General features: G+C 37.2%; 1 protein-coding gene across 3 annotated transcripts in view; it reads left to right on the top strand.

The window, feature by feature from the left end:
- The window catches only part of FOCAD (focadhesin), a 100,852-nt gene that overhangs the window by 61,316 nt on the left and 15,372 nt on the right, over positions 1 to 24,164 (top strand). For all 3 annotated transcript variants that reach the window (XM_031610002.2, XM_031610001.2, XM_090132672.1), the window contains 13 exons: positions 3,050 to 3,142; positions 5,734 to 5,822; positions 7,897 to 7,938; positions 10,264 to 10,372; positions 12,171 to 12,287; positions 13,760 to 13,998; positions 14,626 to 14,715; positions 18,500 to 18,647; positions 21,152 to 21,271; positions 22,049 to 22,171; positions 23,233 to 23,310; positions 23,686 to 23,757; positions 23,904 to 24,006. In XM_031610002.2, coding sequence (XP_031465862.2) covers positions 3,050 to 3,142; positions 5,734 to 5,822; positions 7,897 to 7,938; positions 10,264 to 10,372; positions 12,171 to 12,287; positions 13,760 to 13,998; positions 14,626 to 14,715; positions 18,500 to 18,647; positions 21,152 to 21,271; positions 22,049 to 22,171; positions 23,233 to 23,310; positions 23,686 to 23,757; positions 23,904 to 24,006 — 1,423 coding nt within the window. The remainder of the gene's footprint in view (positions 1 to 3,049; positions 3,143 to 5,733; positions 5,823 to 7,896; positions 7,939 to 10,263; positions 10,373 to 12,170; positions 12,288 to 13,759; positions 13,999 to 14,625; positions 14,716 to 18,499; positions 18,648 to 21,151; positions 21,272 to 22,048; positions 22,172 to 23,232; positions 23,311 to 23,685; positions 23,758 to 23,903; positions 24,007 to 24,164) is intronic.

Here is a 24,164-nt window from a genome sequence, read left to right as displayed (position 1 = left end):
GTTGTTGTTCTGTTTTCTCAATCTTTCTCTCATTCACTAAATTCATTAAATATTTGTTAATTCATCAATAGTCGCTCAGCAATTCTACTGCTCATCAAGCACATTGCAAATTTTAGACAAGATGTGCTATTAATATGTTTCAGATGAGACTGTATTAAGTGCAAAAATATACGTAAAGCTTTCTTTTTCCTGTGTGAGCACATTAGATGTCTTAAAGGCCTGCTCTTCCTCAGACAAATATGGATTGCCTGGTGAACCTCATAAGATTTTTCTGGTTTCATGATGAAGTGTAAAACAGTATCAGAGTAGAGACAAAGAGTGAGATTGGTGTTTCTGCAGATGCTATGGGAACCTAAGGCAGTTCTTCCTGGAGCCTTTGGTCGTCAACATGCTGAATAAGTTGATAAGCAAAGGTGAGACAGGATGCATAAATAAAATTTTGGAAAAAAGGCACTAGTGTTATTAATGCACATTTAAGGATGTTTTTTCTGCAGTGTTCATGGGATTTATGGAGAAGTATGTCATCTCTGACTTTTTGATTGTATTTACATGTATAGGTGTACTTGTAGTTACTTTTAAGTTGACATGATTACAGTTGGCATGAAGCCTTAGCATAGAACCATATAAAGAAATAATATTATCTGCTCTGTGTGGATCATGAGGGGCATAAAGCAGCGATGAAAACAGAACACAGATAACTAACAAGCAAGGGAAGTTTATTCACTTATCTAGGTTGATTATGCGGAGGAAGCCACTAGAGCACATGACAAAGAAGAGCTTTACATGCTTTGAAACACGGAGTATTTTACATATTGGACAGTGGCTAGTCTTCATAACAAATAAAGAGGAATCTAAAGAAGAAATAACAACCTTGCCAGGCTTACTCCCAGAAGGCTACTAGCTCTGCAAGGGCTATTGTCATCTGAAATCTGGCAATATAAGTCTCTAACTCCAGTGTGGTTAGAAACTAGCATTCCTTTATTCCTCATGATACCTACCAGGTGACTTGACAAGCAAGCACGCATGCTGAGTTCAGATTCTGCGTCTGAACAGTTAAGGCATACATATGCAGTACATAAGCATACATATTCATTCTTTTTCAAGGACTTATAGATATGTGCTCATGTCCCTTTGGGCATGCTCAGTAGTATCTACAGTGGTCAGGTGCCCACCTACTTCTTCCCTATTTTCCACCATCAGCTTCACCATCTTTTGACTAACTTTTCAGCTGCTTTTCTCCAGTTTGGAGAATTTCCATTGCTTACTAGGCCATAGTGAGCAACTTTTAAAACAACATGTGGAATCTGAGGAAGATGTCCTTGCACCTACTGAGGCAAAAGATAAAGTATTCTGTTATGTCCCCAGTGAAAAATTACTGAGGAAAACAAGACTTTTCACCTGTTAAGGTTGAAACAGAAAGTTTTAGAACTACCACTTATGGATCCCTTTTGCTAAACAAATTGATCTCTATTGTTAAACAAACCAACCTGTATCACTTCGCACTATGTTTAATCATAGTTACAGGGCGAGTTTTTTCCATAAGTCAAGGAGTCTGGCATGTTTTTAATTTAGAAATGAAAAGTGCAGGACTTAAACAGAGGCTGCTGAAATATATTCATCTCATCTCACCTTAGGCTGAAAAGTTTACCTTTCTGTTATTAAAAACTCGTTACCCTGGAAAGAGCTGAGATTTTCTGTGGAGTCCAAATGGCTGTGATGGCATTTTTTCATCATCTTGGTAGAGGCAAATAGTAGGAATAATTAAACAGCATCAATAAAGATCAATTCTCTATAGTCATGATAGAATATAAATAGACATAACAATGCAGTTTTAGTTGCAGAGATTATCTTTTTTTTTTTTAATCTGAAAACACAGGTATGTAAATAAAGACATGAATAAGACACTCTTATTTTAATTGAATGTTGGTGCAACTGAGGCAGTCACGGGGAGAGAAAGAGAAAGAATAAAGACTATGTTTATTAGTTTTGCTACACAGTTTTGGAATCTATGTTTTTTGATTTTATAAGTTGCACGTTAGGCAAACTGGGGGAGAAGATACACATGCAGGAGTCTGAGGTTAACAGAAGAACTGGTTTTTAGTGGCCTTGAATTTATGGCCCTTGTGTTTAATCTACCGCTCTACTTACTGTGTTAAGCTACAAGTGACTAGAAAATGGATTGTTACTGAGATCAGATTTCATTTCTGTTTTTCAATATGTATTGAGAATGTCTTCATGTCACTGTTTGCTATGGCACTTATTGAAGAGAGCAACCTTGGGTACTTCTGGATTGACTATGCACATACGTTAGATTGTATAGTTGTCTGTTTGAGTCATTCATTCCAGTTTTGTGAAGCAGAGGCTGCCATACCTGTGTGAGATTAGGAAGTAGGCAGGGACAGTTGTTGCATATTGATTTAAACTGTCCTTGAGGTAGTGTTGTTTTCCTCCAGTTTGTTTTAAAATGGTTCATCCTAGGTAGAACCTTCCAATTCCTTGCCGTTTTTTATTGTTGTTTTAAAAATTTATTTATAGGAGATTTGAAATGTGTGCTTTGACATAATTGTATCAAACCCAATTATTTATACTGATTCCTTTTCAGTAATCACTCCTGTATTTAGGTTGTCATGTATTTGTATTTATTTCACATCAGTTTAAAGCTCTTAGAGGCACCTGAGAGGTACAAAAGTGATGGCAAACATAAGCTGTTCCATCATCTCTGTCGTGTATGCATTTTTTGCCTACCAGTGCTACAAACTGTTTTGCTTATTGCTATGTATAACTACAGTGCTCTCTCTGGTATCAGTTATATTATGAACAGTCTGAAGTCTTGAATGGCCCGGGTACTGAAGTTGAAAAGTAACCTGGTGTGGATAAAACCAGGAAAAGGAGAACAAAAAATGTTACCAATTTTTATTTCCCACAAGAATGTATAGTGTCCTGCACATGTTAGCAAAATTTTGCCTGCAAATCACAGGTTGAAGAATGTATGTTTTGCATATGTTAGACTTAATATAACCATTTCTACCCTTTCTCATGTGTTGCACAGGTAAACATTCAGCCTTCTGAATGGCACCGCTCTATACTGCTGCCGCAGTCTTGGTTGGGATTTATGAGTCGAACATATAGTGCAGTCCTACAGGTAATTGTGAGGTATAGAGTACTGTGCATATTAATGCTCATTCAAGGTGTACGTGTTTTCATTTCTTCCAGAAAGAGCATACATGGAATTGACAACAATTTAAAAGTGAAGCTTGCAGAGTTTAATAACATTTGTTGAAAAGGAAATAAAAATGAGTCTTCAAGCTGCACAGTCTGAAATTATTTGAAGAAGTATAATTCCTGTTTACAGTTCTGGTCCTTGCAGTCTTGTTCCTGTGCCAAGTCCCCATACAGTCAATTCCAGTTGCAGTTTACTTTTTAGAATATGAAACTTCAGCTAGAACTCTCTCCTATTGTTTTGAATAGGAATTTTTAGATAACATTACCACTAAATGGTCAGAAGATATTGAGAAATTATTAATTAAATAACATTACATGCTGAATAAAAGTGAGGAAATCATCTTATATTGTCTTATATTGTATCTTACATTGTGAGGAAATCATCTTTTGATTTTTCCAACCAATCTAATGGTAAGAAATATAGGAAATACCTTCTCTTTCATTAGGTTAACTGATGTGGTATCTAGAGCAAAACAGACTCATTTGTTCTTTTCAGTAGGAGAATAACATAAAAACTTGTAAGAAATAACTCCTTTCTAGAAATCTCCCTTTGTAGTACTAGAAGGGCTTATTGATTTATATTCCCAAGGCTTGTCAGCTATTTCCAACATAAGCAGATCAGACTGCTGAGCAAATTCAAAAAGCTTTGCCTGTCCCTTTACTGTGGAGTAGAACATCCACTTCTCTAAAATTTTTCAAAACAATTTTTACCTGGGATATTTGGGAACATTTTCTAGATTGATCCTCATTATAAAGCAAGCAGTGGTTTTTCAAATTGTCATTTTAGGTCTTAACTACAGAGGGGGCCATTGTAGTTTGCATTTAATTACTTGCTTTTTCTGCTTCTTCCCCTCTGACTCCATGAGAAATCTTGCATTTACCAGACTTATTTCTGAAAGCTTCTCCAGGATTTTCTGGCTTTTTTTTTTTTTTTTTTTTTTTAGAGGTCTCTCAGTAAAAATCTTTTTTTAAGCTGAGATCTAGTATCTTTACTCTTTGTGTTTCTATAGTATATTTTATGTGAGTTGAACCACAGAGACTACAGTACAGTGTGAATAGTCTGGGTCATGCATAGCTCAGTATTTCACAGTAACATTTTCTACTTTTTGGAGGTAGTGGTTTGTAGAGTCCATGGTTTGTTAACCAAGGGTAAACGCTCTGTCTGCAGTTTATCAAGGCACTTCTGTGAGGATATTTTCCCTTTTACATGTGGAAGTTCTTTTTTCTGTAGTATATCTGCTCACATGTTTAAGCACTTCTGCCAGTTTGGCCAGTTCGTAAATTCAGCATGTTTTGGGGTCTGAACTCATTTTCATTATGGTCCTACAGGTCTTGATTTAATCATGATCTTAAGCCAGTGTTTACTTAATTAAGGAAATTGTAATAGATTTAAACACACTATAAAGCCAAGGAATTTCTCATCAGAGTGCTTCTGCATTCAAGAAGAGTTTGGACAGCGGTCACAGATATATGGTTTTATTTTTGGGTGGTGGACACCCTGGAGCCAGACATTGGAGTCATTCAGTGATCCTTGCGGATCACCTCAAACTCAGGATGTTCTATGGTTCTGACATCAGAACACAGATCTTATGCTGATATCTATTTAGTCAGTGTGTCATACCTTTTGTTTTAGTCTCTAGGAGTTGGAGAAGACCTTTCAAGTGACATCAGGATTTACAGTATTCAGTATGTAAGAAACATAGCTTATCTGCCTACATTTTTCACTTAAGACTTAATAACCTACTAAGAAGCAGCAAATGATAACCCAAACAGTTGAGCTGTAATTGTATCAAGGTTTGAGAATGAGGGTAAGGGCGAGCTGCTTAGTACATTTAGATAAAACTTGTTAGACACATCATATCAACTCCTTTGATATAGAGAAAAGAAACTGAAGTAAAAGGAGGCTGAGGTCATAAGAAGGAAAAGGATGAGGAACTTTTTAAAGTAGTGAATCAAGGAAGTAATATTTTGCTCTCAGAAACTGCTATTTTAGGTGTAGGTTTCTATATTTCATTCTCTGCTTGTACATATCCCACACCCTAAGGGTGCATGTTTCTTTCCACAGACTAAGTGAGCAATTTCTCAGTGTTTTTGATCATTTGACATAAGGAAATACTTCTCCAAAAAAGTGGTCAGGCGCTGGAACTGGCTGCCCATGGACATGGTGGAGTCACCATCACTGGAGATGTTCAAGAAATGTTAAGATGTTGTACTGAGGGGCATGGTTCAGAGGGAAATATTGGTGATAGGAAGGGCTTTTCCAACCTTGGTGTTTCTATGATTCTATGATTTGTTCTATCTGCATTTTTTTTTTCTCACTTGGAATGAAAAATTACAAATTCTTTTACTTTAATATGTTGTGTATTACAGTGGGGTCTCATATCAAAGGCAAATGGTTAATTTAAGAGTTAGCCCTCAAGTAAAAGATTAGTTATCTAGGTGTTTCCTGAAAAAGTCTTATGATGATTGACCACATAAGATCTACTTCTCTTGTCTGCTGTGATTCTGCAGGGAAGACAAGCAGAGCTTGAGATGCAATTAAAACATGGAAAAGAGGATCCTGAAGATGTGCAATACAAGCAGTTTACAGCATGGCTCTGGTAAGGAATTGCCTGCCTGTTATTCATCAGTTGTAGTGACAAGTGCAGGACAGAAGAGGGCAAGACTTGAAAGCCTTTAATTTTGCAAATTTAACTGTTTGTATAAGTACTAAGGAAAAAAAAAAAAAGAAAAATATCCCTTTGGGGGAAGAAAAAAAGTTACTAAGGGACAGTTTCCAAGGATGCTAGTATTCACAAGTTCAGAGGTACCTTCCCTTCTTCTGTCCAAAACTTTGTAGAGTGAGCAACTGGAAGGAGTGGAAATTGTATGTATTATATGTTGTCTTGAAGTACAGTGATTATGGAAAAAAGCAAAACTTTCATGTAGAGATTTTGAAAGCTGCCTCACTGAAAATGAATTTATGTAAGAAATGTAAATCATAGAGTGACATATGTGCTAACAAACAGACATCTCAGTTCATATAGTAAGCTGAAGATGCTGTTTAAAACTAAACATATGATGCACACTCTGTTCTGTATCCTTAGGTACTTGTATTTCATCCAGCTGAGCTATGTGCCTCAGTCTCAGGATTTAGTCATGTATCCACACAACCAGTGGTGGTAGGCTGGGAATTTGGGGGACTTCACAGAGAAAGAACTACATGTCCATGGACAGTACAGGTGTCTCTTTGTGTGCTTATCCATAAGTGTGTGAACAAAATTCCTAAGTGTGTGTGACCAAAATCTGTACAAAGAAAACCAAAATAACCTTTGCCTATTTCATTCAAAAGGGTGCTCCTAAGTCACACTCAATAGCAGTGCAAAATCTTAGTGGTTTTAAACCAATTAAGTCTAGATTAGTGTTTCATAGCAAGAACCAGAATTATAAAGAATTGTAAAGAGATTCTTTATGTAGTAGTTTCACAGTTGTTCTACCTTGCAACTGTAGTTCTGAGAAACCTGATATTGGTAAGTATCTATGCACTATCTTATCCCTTTCTTGATAAGAAATAAAGAGAAAACATTTCATATACCTGGAGCAATACAGATTTCCCCTGAATTTAAATCCGCTTTCTGTTTTTTAAACCATTTTAACATAAGCTATGTTCAAAACGAACAGAATTCCTTTTAACAGTTGAGAAATGTAGGCAACAAATTTGGTCCTAACAATTTAGCTTTCATATCTGCTCATGCTGTCCATTAATTGCTTGATACCAACTCCAGTACCCATTAGGTGCTTGTGCTTCCTCCAGATTTAGCCCTATTGTAAACAACTTGATATAAACTAGTACTATGTAACTTTGCATTGATATTTAGATTGGTGTCAATGTTTCTAAGTGTATTTGAAGCAGTAGGTGAAAATAGCATATGTAGGAAGAAACCATGACTGAATTTCCTTCAAAGGCTGAATGACATGACTCAGTCTTGAAAATATAAGTCCTGTTTTATGAGGCATGCATTTTTCTTTTTCTATTACATTATTTCAACTTCAGTTATATGTGACTGTGACTGGAAGATATATATTTTGTCTAAAATGACAGCCATGGCCAGGATTTATGGATTGATGTACGTTGTGGTACACAAGATCTTTCTTCACGCAAACCTGACAAGATAGAAGGTTCACTCCATCTCAGCTTCTGTCTTAACATGAATGCAAAACTAAGCAAATGCAGAAGAGTTGGTTGTTATAAAATAATTAGTCATGTGCAAGAAACTATTCCTACTGCTTTTGTTTAAGTAGATCCAGATTACTACACTCCCTAACAGCATAACTGTCCATCGTTATTTTCAGAAAAATAGTAAGTATTGTGTAGATTGTTACAGTTGTTTGTTGTAAAACATACTTATTTTATTATGCTAAATTATAGTGCAGTGATTTGGAAGTGTCTTTGTGACAGGAGATAGAACATATTTATTGCTACTGTATAAACCTGCCTTTTGAAAAAAAAGGAAATGTGGTCTACATGAGCATGAAGGAACATGGGGTTGTAGGTAAGCACTAATACAGTTTTAATACCAGATTGTTTTGCACTGAGTTTTCTGAAGAATGTGAAAAATGGACACATGTAAGACATAAATCAACTCAATTCATACTGTAGTGTAACAGTGGTTATATTTTTTGTTTCTCTTGCAGGGTTAGAGATATGTTGACAGACGCCATCAAAGGTGCTTCGAAGTAAGAATTATTTATTTACTAGAGATGAGAATGAGGGTTTTTTTTTCTGGTAGACGATGTAAAATAGTTCCTGCAATTGTCTCTCTGCCAGTTACATGTTTTCATGTGACTGGTGCTCAACAACAAAGCTCTTCCCCACATTGTTCTTTGAGCATTTTGTCACTGACTACATCTACTAGAAAAGCTGATGCCTAATGCTTTGGGTAAAGCTTATGTACTACATATGTGCTATTAGTCACTTATTTTCTAAATAGCAACTCTGCCTCCAGTTCCTTAATGTACCTAAAAGTTGGCTGGTCTGTAGTGGAGTGCTGGCTCTTCAAAGCTATGCCACTTCTGGCTATCTTTTCTGTGCCCGAAGACAAGTAATTATGTGTTTTCAGATTGTGACAAGCTTGTTAATTTGCTATTAGAATTGACACATGGCTTGAAAGCAATGAATATCTTAACATTTCTTCATAGGCAGGCTTGACTTGCTCCTATCACTCTCCATTGATAGCTATCTCCTTCTGCTTGCCTGAGGTTAACTGGAAACTGGCCACTTAGAGCAGGTTGAGAAAAAGTGTTAGAAACAATCATTCCTCAGAAGAGCAAGTGCTTAAAAAATCTTAAATCATAAAAACATAATCAGCTGAAGAATTGCCATGAAATCTCACAGACCATTTCAGCGTTAGTAGTCCTGTAAATGTAGAAAAGACTAGGTTTGGAATAATACTGTGAGCTGAAGGTTCAGGATGTCTGAATCAAGACTTGAACTTTTTTTTCTTTTTTTAACTTCACATTGTTCTGATATTCCCAGCTGGCAGTTTCCTTGCCTGTCAGCTCATCTTGAAAGGAGTCACTTAAGGTTGAGAGATATGTTTGATATTTAATCTACTCAATAAATACATATGTTAAGGTATTGGAACGAGGAATAAAATAGTAAACATCGAATATATAATATTCTGTATTGCATTTCCAGTTTTGGAAGTGTGTAGCATTTTCTTTAGGTAACAGTGGAAAGATTTCCGGTGCATAGGTCACGTCTCTAGGACTTCTTGTGTTTACTGATTTTATTTTAAGAAAATACTTAACTGAATTGGTTCTGTATTTTCAGTGAAGAGTAAGCCCTCTCCTGCGTCCCACTGTTAGTATGATGATTTCTACTTTCATTAAATTTAAAGCATTTGGCTTTTATGAGAGTATAGATTTAGCAATTACTCTTATGTACATCATGAAATATAGTCTCTTAGTATTTGATAGCAACAAAAAAGGCTCTGTAATATAAATGAGGAAATTGTTTAAGACAAGAGATTTAGGGAGTTGACAACAAACTTAACTAAACACTTCATTGTAATTATTTTACAGGTATTATACATATCTCTTATCTGAGTACTTAATTATAAATATTTATTGTTATCTCTTGTCTGTAAGGAAATACTTTCAATGTGTGAAAAAGGTCAGTGACGTTCCAGTAAGATGTCTTTTATAGGAGAGAAAATGTAGAAATCCAGAGTATATTTTCATTTAGAAAATGAAATATTTAGATCAGGAACAAGTGCTTAAATTTGTGGAGTAGGTTTATGTCTATAGCAAGAGTTGAGGAAGTTTTTGTAAATGCAAGATTAATGGAGAATATATAACAATTTATATTGTTCTAGTGTAAGGGTCTCAGTGGTCTCCTGTAGTTGTATTGATTATTTACTATTATTGTAAAACACCAAAGATGGTTCTAGCAGAATTATACTGTGGCATGAGTTTTTTCTGAAAATGATGAAAAATGGCTATCTTTCTTTTCATGAAACTGAATATAGTTACTTTCTTTATCATATTCTCAAGTGGCAGATATTTTTTCCTGAGTTCTTTAATTGTAAAAGTAAGGATTTGCACTGAACTAGAGGTTCATATTGTCCATGATATGAATGTTTCATAACATTGGAAAGTCATTCAAAACTTTTTTTAAGCTAAGATTTCAGTGGTAGGTGCTCTACTAACTCTCCTTAAAGAGATGCTGTTGTGGCATCTGTCTGTCTAACAGTTTCTATTTGAAGAGCTTTTTGTGTCATCCTATCTAGAGATGGCACTAGCTATGATGAATGTGTTCCCATGAGTGCAATTGATCTGCAAGATGGCCCTTGTAGCAGACAGCTGTATATACATATTATATGTTAAGATGAAATATGTTACACATGTGTTGAGCTAGAAAAGAGCCCAGTGAAGTTGCTTGGTGCAAAGCCCTTCCGTCCTGGACACCTTGTAACTTAACTTTCCTTTATTGAGATGCTTGTTTGGTTGCCTGCATATCTGTTATGCCTCTTGACTGATCTTTGCCTTTTTTGTGTCTAGGGAAAGCCCAGTGGTGAAAGGAAATTCTATTTTAGCCTTGACTGGTCTTGCAGTTGCTGTAGCCAAATACGAAAGTAGCCTTTCCTCAGACACTGAAGGCATGCCTGAGGTAAGTCAGTCTGGGAAATATATTTTTTTAGTGGAATGTAGTGAAGCAATATGACCAGGTATGTTTGAGGATTCAGTGAATATGAAGTACTTAATGTACTGAAATTCAGATTTCACACTATTCAGTGATACTGTTATCTTGTAATTGTTGTGTGATCTGTATGAGAGCAGCTTGGTGATTTCAGTTAAAGCAAGCAGGCAGTTTCTGAAAAGAAACATACACTAGCTTTGTCATATGAGATGAAGGTGTAGTGAACACTGAAGCCCAACTAGTCTCTTTTCTTACCTCTTAATCAGATACAGCAGAATGTTTTAGGGTGGCATAGTAGACACACTATTTTTGTGTCAGTACAGCATCTCATAGTGTTACAATAACTTGATGATCCAAATTTTGTATGTGCGGATAAGAGAGGTCTATAAATCAACTTAGTCAAAATCAAACTCACATCAACAGGTATATACTGTAGGTTGGATTAAATGCACTTACTAATAAAACATATTTTGCAGATCCAGATCAGTTAAAGATGGTACATAAAGGTTGCATGGAAAGAAGATAATGCACTTTTGATTAATTTAACTAGTTTATTGTTTTCTGGTGACCTGAAAAGTTCATTTTCTTATGTCCTAACTTGTTTGGTCTTTTTTGCCTGCTGTCTTTGAAGAACATTTTGAATGAAACTTTTGGCTTGGCTAATGGTGAAGATTATTACACTGTCACAAAATACATACGATCATATGAACAGTTGGTCACAAAGAAAGTTAAATGACTTGTGTGGAAATGTAAAATATGACTGAGAGGGTGAGGTTGAGCTTTTCCCTCATTTTGTAAAAGTATGTACATAACTCATTCCCATGCTGAAATGCTACATGACTGATTCCTTCTGGCTCAGAATCTGAGACATTTTTTACATAGCTTGGGTACTTAGGTAGCCATTCATCTTTATTTTGTTCCTACTGCTATGACTAGTTAACATGCTACTCCTTACACATGAGAAAAATGCACCGTTTTGCCATAGTTTTCCCCAAAGTTATTTGATTTCTACCCAGAGTGGAACAGCTTTTGAACCACATGTAATAGGGACCCACAGTCTATTAGCAGAAAAATGGATTACACTTCAAGGTGCCATCTTTAGGTAAAGTAGTTGAACTATATATTACTTATGATATGGATAAGTTATAGCTTTTGTGACAGTGCAAATTGAAGTTGCTGATTGTTTTGTTATGTGAAGGGCTGTGTAAGGTTTATTTTCTAATATCCTCTGTTACTGGCCAACCCTTTAAAAGAACACGTGGGGAGAAATAGTCTTGTTTTTCAGATGTCCTTTGACACCTTGTATGTAATAGTTACTTCGTTAGAATTCAGGTTTTCCTGTCAGATTTCAATAAGACTAAAATAGTTAGCCTAACCATTCTTGTAGGCTCTCATACTTTATAACCACACTGCAGTTACTTCACTGAGTTTTTCTGGCTACATTAAAATTATATCTTAGTCTGAAAGAGTTCATGAAGACTGTAACTTGCAGACAAGCTGTCAGAGGTCAGATTTGTGAATGTGTTTTGTTGTTGTTTTTTTTTCCTGATGCTGTTGTGTGGCTCTGTGGCAGCTGTTTGCTTTAACTGAATAATCTGTTCAGAAGTGGTGTCTGAATGGTCAGTGTTGCCAAACAAAACATGGTATGCATAAGGGTAACAAAATTTCATTATGCATGGATCATAGCTGGAACATCAGCTGCTGAGCTTCTGTTCAGAATCCAATTTAAGAAAAAATAACAATGAATGTTTGGGTTTGATTTTTGCAGACTGTACCAGATTTTCTTCCTATGCAGCAATGGATTTATATGGTTATAGAGACTCTCTTTAGTATCGTGAATAGCCGTTATCGCCCTAAAGGACAAGTCTTCCCATGGTTCTACCAGGTATGTGCTGTGGCATGAAAAGCAAGAGCATATATGTGTATTTTGTACACAGAATTCTTTGTCTGGAGTTTTCAGATTCTGTTTCCCTGTAGTAGTTAGAATCATGGAATGGCTTGGGAGACGCCGAGAATCATCAAGTTTCAACCCCCCTGCCACAGGCAGGGCCACCAACCTCCTTATCTAATACTAGATCAGGCTGCCCAGGGCCCCATCCAACCTGGCCTTGAACACCTCCAGGGATGGGGCATCTACAACCTCTCTGGGCAGTGTGTTCCATCACATCACCACCCTCATAGTAAAGAACTTCCCCCAGACACCCAGTCTAAACCTTCCCTCCTTGAGCTTAAAACCATTCTCCCTTGTTATAGCACTATGTCTACCTATGTGAAAAGTTGATTCCCCTCCTTTTTGTAATCCCGTTTTAAATACTGAAAGGCTGCAGTGAGGTTTCCTTGCAGCTTCTTTTCTCTAGGCTGAACAAGCCCAGCTCCCTCAGCCTATCTTCACAGGGGAGGTGCTACAGTGCCCTGATCATCTTTGTGGCCCTCCTCTGGACCCTCTCCAAGCTCACATCTTTCCTGTGTGGGGGGTCCCAGACCTGGAGGTAGTACTCCAGATGGGTCCTCACAAGGGTATAGTTGAGAGGAGCAATCACCTCCCTGTCCCTGCTGGTCACCTCTCTTCAGATGAAGCCCAGGACACCATTTGCTTTCAGAGCTGCAAGAGCACACTGCTGGTTCATGTTCAGTTTTTCATCCATCAGGACTCCCAGGTTCTTCTCTGCAGGTCTATTCTGAGGGAGTTTTTCTCCCAGTCTGTATATATACCTGGTATTACTCTGACCCAAGTGTAAAATCTTGCGCTTTGCTATGTTGAGCCTCATAGGTTCACACAGGCCTATCTTTCAAGTTTGACAAGGTCCCACTGGTGTTGTAATATGGGAAATATAGATGTAATGTAGGCAAGTCAAACAACACTTTTCTTTTCTTTTCTTTTCAGTGTGTCATCTTATATTTGGGTTTTCCTTGAGTTTTTGTCTTTATTAACAAAGTAATAAAAGTCATATGAGAAGATAATGCTGCATAAATGAAGGACGTTTTGAAAGCAGCTCTGGCATATGACCCCTATCATCGCTGCTAAGGGATACATCACCAAACCAAATGCAGTGTTAAACATTAGCGTGACTGAATGTGAGGAGATTCAAGTACTTGTTTGGCATTAAGCAGTTTTTATAACTCCTGCTTTTGGGAACAATATTGTTTTAATATATACTGTTATTTTTGAAATGGGCATTTGAAGTGTCTCATATTTCTAAAATCCACTTCTAAAATCCACTTCTAAAATCTGCTTAAAAAAATAAATGATTTTTTTTTAAATATACTGAATGGATGTTTATTTTAAATTCCAGAAGTACTGAATGTTACTACCTGAAAAGGAAATAAAAAGTAAATCTTTTGAAAATCTTTTTCTAGAAATCCTATTCTGGTGAAAATACTGCTAGTGCCATAGCTCGTTCCTGTGCAGCCACTGCTTTATCTCTTCTGGTGCCAGTTATCGTTGTATCATGCAAGGAGAAGGTTGAGGAAGTCCTGAATATGCTGACCACCAGGTTACCTGGGAAACCAAATGCTGATGAGTCTCAAGCTGTTCAAATCCACATGGGTCTTGCTTTGGGGATGTTTATCTCACGTTTGTGTGAAGAAAAGGTCAGGTAAGGATTACTGTGTGTAATGTGGGCATGGAAATGACTTTCTACTTTTTCCTGCCTGCAGCTTCTATGTTCTAGGGAATAAAGTAATTACAACTCATTGGCAAATATTCATGAAGTGTTTTGCAACATTTCTTATAAAATGTCTTTTATTATAATTGCTTTCTTTGTTTTATCAGTATTTTAGGCAAATGGGTAGAGAGAGACAGATTTCCAGAGCTAATACCTTAAAATATAAATATACATGAAATTCTTTGACAAGTAGCTACCAGTCTAGCTGACTTCACATTTTCTCTATTATTTGCCTTCTTTCACTGTATAAAATTGCCTTCTTTCACTTCATAAACTCTTGATGCTTGCTTTCTTTCCGAGTTATGTACCAATAACGGGCACTAACTTAGGACTAAATATATTTGTATTATTTGCATAATTATATTAATAAATTTACCTGAAAGTAACACAAATGGCCAGTTTTACAGTCATTGCTTACAGCCAGTGTGAGAACCCATTACAGCACAAAATAATTTTATTTAGTGACATATTCCATCTTAGCAGAAGGTTAATGTCCTGTATGATTTGAAGAATAGAACCATTTTTCTATTTTGTTTTCTGTCTTCTTCTGTTTTGCAGTGAGTTACCTGGTCAACAGATGAACTTAGTTCTAATGAAGTCCCTAGATGCACTAGAAGACTGTTGTTTTGACTCCAGTCTGGAATACAAGTGAGTTTATTACATTACTGATTATATTTTGTTTTATTTTGGACTCCATTTTTTTTCATTCAAACTCCTATTCCTAAATTTTGTGGAGAAGAGCATAGAGATAAGATAAGGAGACTGCTTTTTTTGTGTACTTTCATAGCATCGTGAGCTTACGCAGGTTGGCAAGGACCTTGGGAAGTCCACATCACATTCCCAAAACAGACTCAGCTGTCAGGCTGGACTGCATTACTGAAGACTTTCAGGGTTTGAAATTCACAGTCTGGAGCAGGTCTGACCTGCTTGGACCACAGTTCCATGGCTGGGCCATCCTGGTGAGGAAAAAGCTTCTCTATGACTCCAGTCTGAACCTCTCGTTTCAGATCATGCCACTGCCTCTCACTCTCCCACTGCACAGCATGTGTAGAGCTGTAAATGTGGCAGACTTGTTGTCCAAAAATGGCATTACTATAGCAAGGGTCTTTACAGCAGGATGATAGGCACAACTGATTGTGGGTCGTATGCCTTAGGTCAACCTTATGTGAATGTTTCAAATGTTCTCAACTGGTGATACTGTTTTATTTTAGTTTTTTTAAATACATACTAAGTTGTCTGAGAATTTCTTCTGCTGTAGAAATCAGGGAGGGACAGGGCTCTTTTTTTTCCTGAATGCTAGCACTAATCGTTTTCTCTCCTATAGCTGCTTCACAGTCAGTTAGGTTCATTAGTGTTCCAGGAGAGATGACAGACACCCACGGGCAGTTCATCATCCTGCCATGATGTAGACAAGGTTTCTGCCTCTAAGTCTCACAGAGACTTGTGCTGCTGTGTGGTGGAAGGCAAACCTTAATGTGGTATACCTCCTGACTCTATAAGAAAATGTGTTTTTCTGTCCAAGAACATGCTTCTCTGGAGTGTTGAAACATCTCACATATTGAAGGACATTGAGAAAGAGGCTTTAACATTTTTTCTCCTGTCTTGTGTGTATAGCTAATAAAGAGGTTTATTAATGAGCACAGTATGCAAGCTGGAGATACACAACCACCCTTCACTGATCATGTCAAGTCTTGATAGGAATGTTGTTTACATATATTATTTCTTTGCCCGATTAAGATAATTTTCATCGTAAATAAGTGCTGTTTTTAATAAATAATAAGTAAAAGGATTTTTTTTTTCCCTGAACCAATGCAATAGCATGGCAAGAGTCCACTTAAGTTCTGTAAGAACCTGTTTGAATCTAAGATATATACAATACTCTAAATAGTTTCTTGTTCAAAAAAGGTCACTGTGAGAGTAATGCTCCTAAATCAGTAATCTGTCTTCAACTGCAGCCAAGAAAATAAGTGAAATTCATAATCTTTTAAAAGGGCAAAAGTATTTCAAATGGTTTCAAGTGGCTAAGCATATGTTAATGTGGTGCATCATCTACCTGGCCATCTAGGGTGTCTTTTAACACAGTCCCACACAACATCTTTATCTCTAAATTGGAGAGAGATGGATTTCAGTGGTGGATTATTTGATGGGTAAGAAATAGGTTAAATGTTGCAACTGGAGGACTGCAGTCAGCAGCTCTATATCCAGACCAGTCACGAGTGACATTCTCCAAGGGTCCATTCTGTAATCTATGCTCTGCACCACCTTTATCAGCAGCCCAGAGAGTTGGATTGATGGTACCCTGAGCAAGTTTGAAAACACCAAGCTGGATGGCACAGTTAGTACAATAGAAGGAAGGGATGCCATCCGGAGAGATCTGGGCAGGCTTGAAAAATGGGCTAATGAGAACCTAATCAGGTTCAAAAAGGTCAATACAAGATGCTGCTCCTAATTTGGGGCGATCTCAGTTGTGTTACAGACTGAGAGAAAAACTCATCGAGAGCAGCTCTGCAGAGGACTTGAAAGTTCCAGTGGATGAAAAGCTGGACATAAGCCAGCAGAGTATGCTTGCAGCCTGTAAGGCCAACTGTCTCCTCAGCTGCACCAAAAGAGGGATGGCCGACAGAGGTGATTGTGCTCCTTTGCTCTGCCCTCATGAGGCCCTGCCTGGAGTATGGCAGCCACTGTGTGACTCGTAGAACAAGAGAGGTGTGGAGCAGTTTGAATGGGTTTAGAGGAAGCCATGAAGGTGATCTTCTCCTACAAGCAGGGGATGAGGGAACAGGACTTGCTCAGTATGGAGAAGTGAAGGCTTTAGGGAGACCAACCTCTTTGCAGCCTTTCAGTACTAAAAGCAGGGTTTTAAACAGGAGGGAGACTGACTTTTGACGTGATCTAATAGTGATAGGACAAGGAGAAATAATTTTTAACTAAATGAGTGAAGATTTACGTTAGACGTTATAAAGAAATTCTTTATACAGAGAGTGGTGAGGCACTAGCACAGGCTGCCTAGAGGAGCTGTAGATGCCCCGTCCCTGGAGTTGTTCAAGGGCAGGTTGGATGGGGCCCTGAGCTGCCTGAGCTGGTGGGGGGCAGGGGAGTGGAGCTCAGTGATCTTTAAGTTCTCTTCCAGTCCAGCCAGTTCTGTGATTCTATGAAGTGGTTGTGAAGCTTTGCCACACGTTGATCCAGGCATGTTTTTACAAGGCATCATAGCCACATCAGGCTTCCAAGAAGGTTGCCAGGAAGAGTCATCTTCCTTGGGAGGCAGTAAGAAAGTCCTTGAACTGGGATCTAATCATTTAAAGCTGTTGATTAATGCTTAAAATCTTCAGAAGGGCATGTTACCTTGAAAAGACACTGTGTTGCATTCATGACTGCTAACTTCTCCCATTTTTCACTTGGATCATACTGAATAAACTTTCTCATGTCAACCTCTGTATAGTGAGGAGGGGGCAAAAATTAAAGGTAGGCTTTAAATTGTAGCAGTATAGCATATGTGTAACAAACATGACAGTTCGTACAGTCCCTGTATTGAACAGTTTTTCTTTTTTTTCCCTCTATAAACAAAGAAAAACACAGTGTGTTGAAGAACTCTACTTTTGAAGCTCTACTTTTGAAGAGTTTTATTTTCAGAGTAACAGGAAGCAGTGGTGTTTTCTGGCTTGCCTTCCGATTTCTTGTAAATAGGGTGAATTCTGCAAGATGTGCAGGACTGTCTTGCATTTGCAAGAATAGATATTGGAGAAATATTGAGCAAATGATGAATGTTGGTACATACTTGTTGAGTAAGGGTGTAGTAAATAGCAGATTATTAAGAAACTTGAAAATATATAGTGGTCTTCTTTAAAATTACTGTGCAGAGTCTTTGATTTTTATGGAGTTTTTTTTTTGCTTGATTTGGATATGAGGTATTTTCAATTAGTTGTCATTAAATTTTCTTATTCCACATTTAGAAACCTGTTAAACTCATCTTAGTAACAGGATTTAAAAATGTCAGTCTTCCTTCATCCTGAAATACTAACCATTTGTTTTGTTTCAGAATTCATCTGTGAAGTCTTTCATTCTGCAACATAATAGACAGTATTACTCTGTACAATGCCAGATTATGGTATTAAGAAAAGTAACAGTGGATTCAAAGATGTGTCATAACAGCAGGGCAATATGTCTAATATGCTGGCAGTGAAACATCTGGAACAAGTTGGGAAATCAGAGATACTATATATATGATATATATACATGTATTTATGTATATACATACATGTATACATATGTATATATATATATATTTATTTATTTATTTATAAATCACGAGGAAGATGGCTAAGTGAAAGAGAGATGCACTCAAGTATAATTTTGGGATGAAAAAAGAGTAAAAAAGCTCAGAGCAGCCAAGACATAGCTAATATTCTTTTTTTTAATTCTTCTTTTTAAGCACTGGATGTGTTTTGGGAGTGGGACTTGCTCTTTCATTTCTGAGTCACAGTAGCCAAACAGATTCACGAGTACACGTTTCTGCTTCACTGAGAAAACTGTGCGCATACCTGGACAGCAGTGAGGATCAAAGTAGATGGGTCCAGGAGGTATGACTTGTTTTATCACAGATTTCAAATTTTCATTTTTCTTTCTTTGCCACCTTTAATAACGTAGCTTTCTACTGAAGCTTTTTACCGGTAGTACTGGTATATTTCTTTTACAATATCAGCCTGGTTTTATATCTATTTAGGAAAACAATTTTAGAATAACCCATAATGCAGCACAAACACTAGGAAATTGACTGAAATGGTTAAAGACATTGTTCTCTTAAGTGCTACTCATCTCTTCTACTAGAAAGCAAACAGCAAGTTATTCTCAGAGAGCTTTAATATTTCCTTCTTCAGTATGCCTTCTGCTTCCTGCTTCGAAAGCTGTTGTTATTGCTATGGATATGTTTGCTGTTCCCTTTTTAATTTGTGAGCTGTTCTCTTTATAAGTTTTGAAAACTTAAAAAACGGAGTGGTGCTAAATTTGAGTGTATGTTTCAGTATCATTTGCCGAGATATATTTCTGCTAAGTTTTTACATGACCCGTGTATGAGTGAGCCTATTATCTTGCTGAGGTAAAGCTTGAGAAAGAAAGCTCTTGAAACTGGAGAAGTTTACAAGAGTAAACAAGAATCAGGATAAATAGGTTTTTGCACACACACAAAACACAACTCTGTATCTTCATTTCCAAGCTCACAGCATTTGAACAGCAGAGTTGCATAATCTTCTGTTTTATCAAGGGAGTTAGCAGAGTTGGAGATAGGAAATAGCTTCTTTCTCCTGAGAGTCATGAAGCATTTTACTGAACTTAAACTTAGTTCAATGAGCAACTTCTGAGATGAAATGCAGCAGTTGTTTAACATCATGAGTTAACTTTAGATGATACAAAAATTACCTTTATCATTTAAAAATCTGTAAGATATTGCATAGGTAATTACACAAGTTAAATTTCATCAGTGCTGTTGGCTGAGTACTACTATTTATGAAAGCTTTAGAGGCTAGAAATGGCTGGCGTATGATCCTGTTCTTAAGAGGTAGCTCTGGCCACATGCAGTAAGGGGTTCAATCTGAGCATTGCTTTTTGAAGTCAGATTGTTGCTAACTCCCTAGCAGGTAGGAGTTCTTTAATCCCTATAATGTTCTATTGCATAGCATTGGTGCAAAGCAGGGTGAAAATTGGCACAGCAGCCTCAATGAAAGATCAGACTTCATTTCTTTACTTTTCATATCTAAGGCTAAAGAACAGAAAAATAGTGTCACTTGTGAAACATGAGGCTAATGTCATATATTTTGTGAGGGAGATTGTATATTCTTCCGGCCTTGCAGGCCTGCTTCCATCATGTATGGGATCATAATGTGCTGTGGATTCTGACATAAATAGTGGTTGGATACTTGTGTGTAGGAAAATAACTATATTTATGAAGATCAGAAGTTGGCCCTATAAAAAACAGAAGTACTTCTAAACTTAGTTATACTTGTTTAATGGTGTAGATTAAAAATCTTTCTTAGAAGGAATAAACATCTGAAAGTATAAATTGAAAATGGCATGACATTTTTTGTCATGCTACTCCATTCCTCCATGGTTTACAAAAGACATCTCTCCTTAGACTCCATTTCTTAAGAGATAATCTTCTTGTCACGTATGTGCTATAGTGACATTGTATAAATCCTGTTGCAAGTACTATTCATGGTTCTGATGAGACAGTGAAACCACCATTCTTTTTTCCTATTTGTGGAGTCACCAGATGAAAAGTGATACCATCTTACAGAAAGAAAAGCATCAAAGCCTAGAGTAAGTTTTCTCAGTTCCCGACACTGGAGAATGAAGAGAGCTATTGCAGAGTGTGTAAGGGATTGTGCTTAACTGCCAGTGATGGAAGGGACCTCAAGGATCATGAATCCCCAACTGCCACTGCCACATGCAGGGCCACTAACCTCCCCATTTAATTCTAGACCAGGCTCCCCAGGGCCCTATCCAACCTGGGCTTGAGCATCTTTTGGGACGGGGGCACTGGGCACTAGTGCCCAAGGCACAGTGCCTTTGGCACTGCTATCATCTCTTGCCCAGAGGTGATCTACAAAGACAACAGTAGACAGATTTATAAAATTTGTTTCTTAAAACACTTAGTCTATATTGTAAAACATAGCATTTTCCCCAGAGAAACATTATGTACAAGTACTGTGTAAAAGCAGGTGTGACTGAGGAATGCAATACTAATGAAGATTGGAACAGCAGCAGCAGCAAACACTGCTTTCTATTTGAACTATCAGAGAAGAATTCATCACATGGTCTTAGTGTTTAGTTACTAGGTAGTATAAATCCTGCCTGAAGTTTTATAGATAGCCTCCTTTTCTGCTTGGTTTTTCTGTATTTGTTGTTTTTGTTTGCGTGTTTGTTTTCTTCTGTTTTTATTTTGTGGGATTATTTGACATATCTTGTAAATAAGACATACTGTTGCTCTCTGACAGTGAAGCAGCACTGCAAGCTATGAAAAATGTTGCCTTCTTCTGTTTGCATTGAAATTTAATAGTGCTGCATAACAGAATTTATTTATTATTTTCAGGTACTTGCCTATTCTGTTGCCTGTTCCTGTGTCTCTGCTTTCAGTGTAGGAATCATAGAAGCAGCAGAGGCTGAAGAAGCCATGAACAAGCTGCGGACCTTAGTGGAAAAAAATCTGCAGGTGACAACTCAGAGTTTGGGGTTTTTATAGTTCTCTTTGTCTCTTACCCATTTAATACCTCATCCTGCTATATCCAGACTGCCATCTGAAGAAAATTGCATTAACCTACTTTGATCATTAATGAACATTTACTACATTCTGCATACCATACAATTACCTTATGATTTTGTCCACTGATGCATTATCTGCCCTTCTGGTAGCAATTACCAGAGCCCTAAATAATAGAGACTGTATATATTTTATTACATGTAAAAGGAAAGTTGGTACTTTTGAGATCTTGATGTCTTTAGTTGCCATTTTTTTATCAATTCCTGTCTCATTTTTATTAAGAAAACACATCTGCTGTGCCCTTCTGAATTTTGTCTTCTCTAAATCAGATAGATCATCATAACCAGAGCCACAACTTAATCCAGGCTACTGTTTTTTCAGTAGCATCAAAGTTCACTACTAGACTGGTCAGTTGTTTTGAAAATTCACTTTAAAAATAAGGAGTCAAGGCCTTTGTAATTCTTTCAATCTTTGTATAAGAAAGTCTGTTCCAGAATAAAGGCTTCAGAGCAGACCATGTACCAAAGAAGAAGAAATCTTGTGTCATTTGACAGGAGAAAATACTTAAAATTCAGAAGTATCTGGTGTTCTAGATAAAGGACTTCTATAAGTGTATGTCTTCTGTAAAGAAATAATAAATGTTTAAGTAACTTTGCAGTCGTAAATACAGAAAAGAGTACTTCTTTGGGAGATTTGTTTCTTAATGTGTGTGTCTTTCTCACTTTATAGACATCCGGTTTTGCTTTAGCTCTCGGTACGATTGTTCACGGTTTGTCAGTTTGTGGCCATGGCAAAGCTGAAGACTTGAGTAACAAACTAATGCCAGCCTGGATAAAAGTTGTGATCGCAGAGGTAAACGAGTTTGAATTCATATCCTAGGATTTTTAAGAGCAGGATCTTAAAAGAAGAATAGAGACATAATTTTCATTGTTTTTGCTGGAATAGTTTAGGAAAACTTGGAACAATCTGAATAAGCTGTTTGAGTCATACTTGGAATTAAAAATATGTCTTTAGATGGTTCACTAAAAAAGAAAAACCTTATTTCTCTTCTGGCTGTTTGCTTTTTGGGAAATGCTTACTGGTAGGAAGTCTTGGAGATCTGGGCATCTTTATTAATGTGGAACAATATCAAAAGATAAAATGTAGGTTATTGATTAAATTAAGACACCTGGTGAATTTAGGTGCTACTAATTTTGCTAACAAAAATAGACTAGAAAAATGGAGATTACAGTGCCTCAGGTGTTTTACATTTACTCCCCTAAATAGTTATTTTGCTAAGTAATAAATTGCCAGTAACCCATTTTTATGATATGGTAATTGCTTTCTCTATACTCAAAGGATGCATTGACTACAGTGCAATTTTTAGATTGAACAGACGGTATTCATGATGTGTAGATGAACAGGTTCAGGGTGGCTGAACGTCCCACTCATCGCTGCTGTTGTAACTGTGTAGTGGGAAGATTGAGATGCATTCATTTGTTGTGCTTGCCATTATTTAAAAAAATTGTATGAAAGCAACCTCTAAACCTAGAATTTAAGGTGGGAGCTGAAGGTGAGTTTCAATAAAGAAAAAAAATGTTTTAGAGTTCAAATTCACTGGCGTATTTTGTTGAACACATACAGTGCCAGAAGAAAGTGATTTGTCAGGGAAAAATGTGTCACAATTTTAGATGGAGAAAGTGGGTAAGGAAGTCTCTGCATAAAGCCCTTCATTCAGCGAGAAACATGAATTACCATTCAGCATGCTGGAATCTGACCTAAAAGACCTAAAAGAATGGAAGTGGTAACAGTCATGGTCTTTTTATTTGAAAGAAAATCCCTTTTGCTTAAGGGAAGGAAATCTGTTGTGCTACAAATTCAGCTGTCGTGCTCTGTGAGCCCAAAGATTCATTGACAATGAACTACATTTCCAGGGTTCTCCAACAATGCAGCGTCTGGCTGCTGTCAATGGGCTGGTTGCACTGGTGGGTTCTGAAGGAGGCACCATACAGGTGAGAACATACACATAGATAGTACTTTTCTCTCTCCTAGAAATTTGATGAGAAGACAAGATAGAATGATCTCTCCTGCATCCATACAGGATACAGGTCATCTACCAGGGCATACCCAGTTATGCTGGGTATGAACCAAATGGGATGAATTTGTTTGTAGAATGGAATCTGATCCATTTTTCCCATCATATGGCTTATATTCATTATCACTGGAAATAAGTTTACTGTTGTGTAGGTTTTCTCCTCTTTTCCTCCACTCCCCCACATAAAGGCATGTGTGCAAATATAACCTGTCTTCTCAGTATTCATTCTCTGTTGCATTGTTCCTTTTCTTCTAAAAGTCACTTTTTTTTTTCTTTTCCATTCCTTTGGCAGCTAAAATCTGAAAGCATCCAGACCTCCCAGTTTCAAAGTAAGCTCAATGAAGTCATCAGAACCCTTACACAGGTAAGGAGCTAGTCAATCTTTCAAGCTTTGGATAATGCACTAGGGTATCTTGACACTGTGCCCAAACAGACCAGTTCTGTTTGAAGAAATGATTTAATGTTTGTGTTCAGCTTGACTGTCTAAATATTTGTTTATTGTCTGAACAGATAATCAGTTTTTCGGGGCAGATTGGCCTTCAGACAAATGCAGCAGGACTTCTTGGACACCTTCATATGTCCTGTTTGTCTTCTACCCAAAGCAGGACATCTGGTGAGATGCTGTATTACTGCTGCTTAAAGATGGCATATAGCAGTAGCACCTAATTAAAAAGATAGCAAAAGCCACAAAGAATGCTACAGACTTTGGCACTGCAGGCCTTAATATGACATGACAGCTTTTAAGTCAGAGACTTTATGATCTTGTGTGCC

Source organism: Phasianus colchicus, chromosome Z, assembly GCF_987193195.1.
Source record: "Phasianus colchicus chromosome Z, bPhaCol1.hap1.1, whole genome shotgun sequence".
Classification (NCBI taxonomy): domain Eukaryota; kingdom Metazoa; phylum Chordata; class Aves; order Galliformes; family Phasianidae; genus Phasianus; species Phasianus colchicus.
This window is presented reverse-complemented; position numbering and strand designations above follow the sequence as displayed.